General features: G+C 44.4%; 1 protein-coding gene across 1 annotated transcript; it reads right to left on the bottom strand.

Moving 5' to 3' along the window:
• Positions 1-2,139: 2,139 nt before the first annotated feature.
• On the bottom strand, positions 2,140-2,589 carry LOC147683170 (large ribosomal subunit protein eL14-like). Its single transcript, XM_086943662.1, has one exon. The coding sequence runs from the start codon at positions 2,572-2,574 to the stop codon at positions 2,155-2,157; it is 420 nt and encodes a 139-aa protein (XP_086799788.1). The 5' UTR covers positions 2,575-2,589; the 3' UTR covers positions 2,140-2,154.
• Positions 2,590-4,738: the final 2,149 nt, after the last annotated feature.

Genomic DNA, 4,738 nt, shown 5'->3' with positions numbered 1-4,738 from the left:
CGTCAAGTCAAGGGAAATTGGTAGTTGCACTTGAGGTATGCCTCCGTGCCGCCCCTCTCAAGTGAGGGGGATATGTCTGGGTTAGGGATCTTGACACCGGTTACGACCTTGCCGTTGGCCCTTAAACGTTAGGATGTACAATTTCAAAAGTTAAGTAAATGTTTGGTAGGATGTTAGTTCGGCTAGGAGAACCTTTGTATTAGAGGATATGTTAAGGTTAGCCAAACATCGCAATGTGGTAATGAAATTGTACATAATATGAAACTGTTGATTTAATGTTTTGATTTTGTTTCATATTTTAATAAATACGGCCCGGGAGGGTCACTCCCTCCCGTCTCCAAAAAACTTCAGAACTGTTTCCGGTTTCCCATCCTTGGGGATTGTGTTGAGAGGGGGTGGCGGGTATCTCAGCCATAACAATATAGGGGCAGATTTATGTCGGACTTGCGCCACGTTTAAGCCGCTGTTGCGTCACTCAACGGCGGCGTAAACGTGGCGCATCCCTGCGACCCATTTACAATGTGACGCATCTAGGCAGATGCGTCACGTTGTAAAGCCCTGCGCCACATATGGGCGTTCCGGCGCAGAATGGGCGTTCCAGGGCAGGTGCGCCTCGCAAAAGTGCCTGCGTGAAATCTACAAGATTTCACGCAGGCACTTTTAGGCCAATGCTGCGTCAAAACCATGCGCCTGCTTGAAGCAGGCGTAAGGCTTGACGCAGCATTGGATAGATATGGCCCCCCAGAGCATTGCTGGAGCTGCGTCGCGCTTGCATGCAACTCCAGCAATGCGCCGCCTTTACGGCACAGATGCGTCACGCATCTGGCCCGTTTTTGCCCCATGGTGCGCCGCATTGTAAATGCGGCACACCATGGGTGGCGGAGCTGTGGCACAATAACTGGCGCATCCCTGGGGATGCGCCAGTTATTGTAAATCTGCCCCATAATATCTGTTTTTTGCCCCTTCACATTTCTGGTACTGTCCTGCTTTGCCGTCCAGCCTTCATTTTCTGCCATACCAGAGTCGCGTCACGCCAGCCAGCACCAGGGATTGGCCTTCCTACCTTGACTGGCGTCATCATACTATATCTGCATATGCTATGGGAAGCTCACCAGCAACAATAGTTTTTTTTAGTTTTTGCAACAAATGATCCAGCACACAAATCAATGTATTGAAAATCTGTACAATAATAGTCACTATGCATAAGTCAAAAAATGAAAAGAGTTCAGTAGCAGAATCTTTGGATGTTTTTTGGAAGTTCAGTCTTTATTTGATTCTTCACACATGTAGCCAACGCGTTTCGTCCTCCACGGACTTCTTCAGGGCAGATAGAATGAACTCTTCTTGATACTGAATAGATATATGTTCTTCCATCCAGTCAAAAGGCAATGTTATTAACCCCTTCGAGGCTGATGACGAGCTGGGCTCGTCATGGTGTAGCCTCCTCAAACACTGATGACGAGCCCAGCTCGTCATGAACAATGGGTTTTTTAAAATGTCAGCATACCAGCAGAATAAGAGCAGCGCGCATGTGGTTAAAACTTATTCGTTTATTTGGTGAAAGACAGACACTTCAATTTCATTAGGTAAGATGACTCGGGTCAGATAGCCCAGTGTAGCAGGAATTTGCAGGAGTAGATCAAGCCGGCTCCATCGCGTGGCGTCTTCTCTTGTGCTCAAAACCCCTTACCCCTTTCCCCATTTTTTTCAAATAGTTTTTTTTAGTTTTATATACAATGAAGACGTCCCGAAGGTATCAGAACGCTTTACATGATCACCAGTTGCGTTTCACAAGTACACAGTCATTGTGTTAGGCGCGGGGAGATTCAGTGATGTGCCCAGAATCACAGAATGTTGAACATCCCTGGCGAGACCCGAACCCTGTTTCCCAGCTTCCAGATCTACATTCTACCCATTAGGCCACATCCTCTCCCTGGGCTTCATGACTAAGAAAGTGGAACCCCCAAAAGGGTAAAAGCGTGGACCCTCTGACACTGGACATGTTTTACCTCTGTCTGTAGAAAGAGGGAACTGTGTGTACTGGGCTGCTGCAGCAGAATGCTGAGGCTTGTAGAAGTGGTGTCACATTCAAGGAAGTCGCCCCCCCCCCCCCTAGAATGCGTAGAAGGGCACCTCTTTAATGAACAAATCAATTTACTCTGGCTTTTTGGAAGCTTCCTTTTGGAGTTTCTTTACTTCAGCCTTGATGATTTTGTTCCTCATCCTCTTGGCCTTCATGACGCGATAGCGGTCAAAATCTGTCATCTTGGCTTTCTTATCTCTGGCATCGATCTTCTTTGCCCATCTTGTTTGAGACCATTTTTCATTTACATTTTCTTTCTCCCAGGCACGTCTTACAAACTTCTGACGAGCGCTGTGGGGGAACTTGAGCACAAAGTCAGTAAGCTGCATGCACTTGAAGGGCATAGCCTGCCTTTTGACGCCACTGCAAGGGCCATCCACCAGTGCCCTGTTTTGGTCAATTACGTCAACAATTGCAACCAGCTTCCCCGCATGTGGGCCGAAGGAGATGAAGGCAACCCGGCCAATCTGTACATAACGCTTGAAAACCATGGTGGCGGTCCACGAGCAGAAGTCCACCTGAGTCTCCCATATCTCACAGATATTTATTGGCCTTGGCCGGAACTGACCCCTTCCATGAGTTTGGCGGCCACTGAAGGGTTGGGTTGGCTGCAGGGGCCCGTGTTACACCCCTGACTTGTAGGTGCTGAGATGTCGAGGAAATAGATGCAGAAGGGTGCTGTGAATCCACCTTCAAATTTAGGACATATCTGCAGCAGGTAGCTATCTGTGTCTAAGAGTGATTGTGGGCAGGAGGGAGGGAACTGCAGACGTTAACTTGCTGTGGCAAAGTTCTCGTGTCTCCCAGGTGAACGAGTGTGCGTTGCAATGAGTCAATATTTTTGCTTTGTAGTCTGGGGTAAGTAGTCTTTAGTTTATGATGGGATAAAGATGACTAAATTTCCCATAATGCAATTATAATCCCATGGACAAGACATGCTACTTAGAAGGACCTGCAAACCTTGAGAGCTCTGCTGGGGGTTATGTGCAGGTGGGAACTGTGTGTGCTTGGTTGATGCAGGTGTCAAGTTGTCGGGGGTATAGGAGCAGAAGGGAGCTTGGCGTGCTTGGCTGATGTGGACTAGCAAGCTTTTTACGTGGCATATAGCTAAGCTAAGAAAACAACTTTATGTGTCTTTTACTACAAAGCATTGCAACCACTGTTGGATGAAAAGACACACTCAGTAAATCATGGCCCACATCAGTGTTTGATCTTAAACACAATGACTGCCATGAGGCACATTTCCTTATCTCCTTTTTCTCTTCATTTTTATAATGAGATTTCCTCTCCTCACATTACTTTTTATTGAATTGAAACAGAGAGGTGAGGGATGCAATATGAAGAGACCGATGGAGAGAAGAAAGTAGTTAGAAAATGTAGATAAGCTAAGGGGACAATGCACGCTACAGCCTAAGATACACATCACAATCTCATCAAGTCATACCGCAGTTAAGGCAGTCGCTTTAAAGAGGGTTAGCCAAGCCAATCCCATCAGTTGAGCATCCCAGAATACTACGCTCCCATACTTGATGACATGGATTTAAAAATGCTTAACTTCATATAACAAAATACAAGCACAGACTTGTGTTTATGAGAATAATACTCACTGTTAGATTTGTCAGTTCAGTTCAGTAAATCTTTCTTTTGATTATTAAAAACCATCATAAAAATACATAGTACAAATCAACAATCATCAAATTACATTATATTTCTGAACTTTACAATGTTAAAAATTAAAATTATTATTAAAAAAAGACAAAAGCATTTAATTCATTTCATCCTAGATCAGCCCCTAGTGTTTCTTAATTTGACAACAATTTTTAAAAAGCTCATGATAGAACACAGAGTACGCATATCAGTTGCTCTTTACAAAAATAATAAAGCAGATTTAGCATGATACATTTTTGACTCCTTCAAAATATCTACAAGAAATCTAGGGCGAGGGATTCTATAAAAGGAACATAATAATACAAAACGAAGGGTGTCCAGCGAAGACCTATTGTCGTAGCCGCAGGCACCTTTCTGCTCAATTGTTAGAGTAAAACCAGACGGATAAGCTAAAATATTAGGTAACAAATTGAGCCTAAAACGACACATTAAACACCTCTCTTGTTGACTATGCATTAAAAATAGATATGGTTCCATACCCTCTCCGTTGCTCACTAAAGAGTGCGCTGCTACAGATGTTTTAATAGAGTCAAGTTGTTTCCTACTACAATCATATTTGTCAAGTAGCTGCTTATGAATACGATATTTACATGAGGTGTCAATCATTGACGGGTCAGTAAATAGTGTTTGATGGTCTATACACTCTAGTTTTTTTTAACATATTTAAGCCAGGGGATTTGTAGGCACCTATCTCTCTGGAGGCAATCTTTAATTATTTGTCTGCTGAGTTCGGCATCTGGGTTTAACCAGATTCGAAGCCAGGTCAGGATTGCTCTCACTTTAATCAGGTCAGAAATGTACGGGGTACCAAGCTCCTTGTGTGTGAGTGCTGCTGGAATGCTCTGTGGTAACTTCAGCAGTTTCCTTAGGAATTTATCTTCCTCTGCTTGTATCTGGTGTACATCCCTAAAGCCCCACACCTCTGCCCCGTACGTGGCTTTGGCAGTGCGAATCGCTCTGTACCGCGTCATTACTTGTTCTGGAGAC

This window comes from Lissotriton vulgaris, chromosome 11 (genome assembly GCF_964263255.1).
Source record: "Lissotriton vulgaris chromosome 11, aLisVul1.2, whole genome shotgun sequence".
Classification (NCBI taxonomy): Eukaryota; Metazoa; Chordata; class Amphibia; order Caudata; family Salamandridae; genus Lissotriton; species Lissotriton vulgaris.
This window is presented reverse-complemented; position numbering and strand designations above follow the sequence as displayed.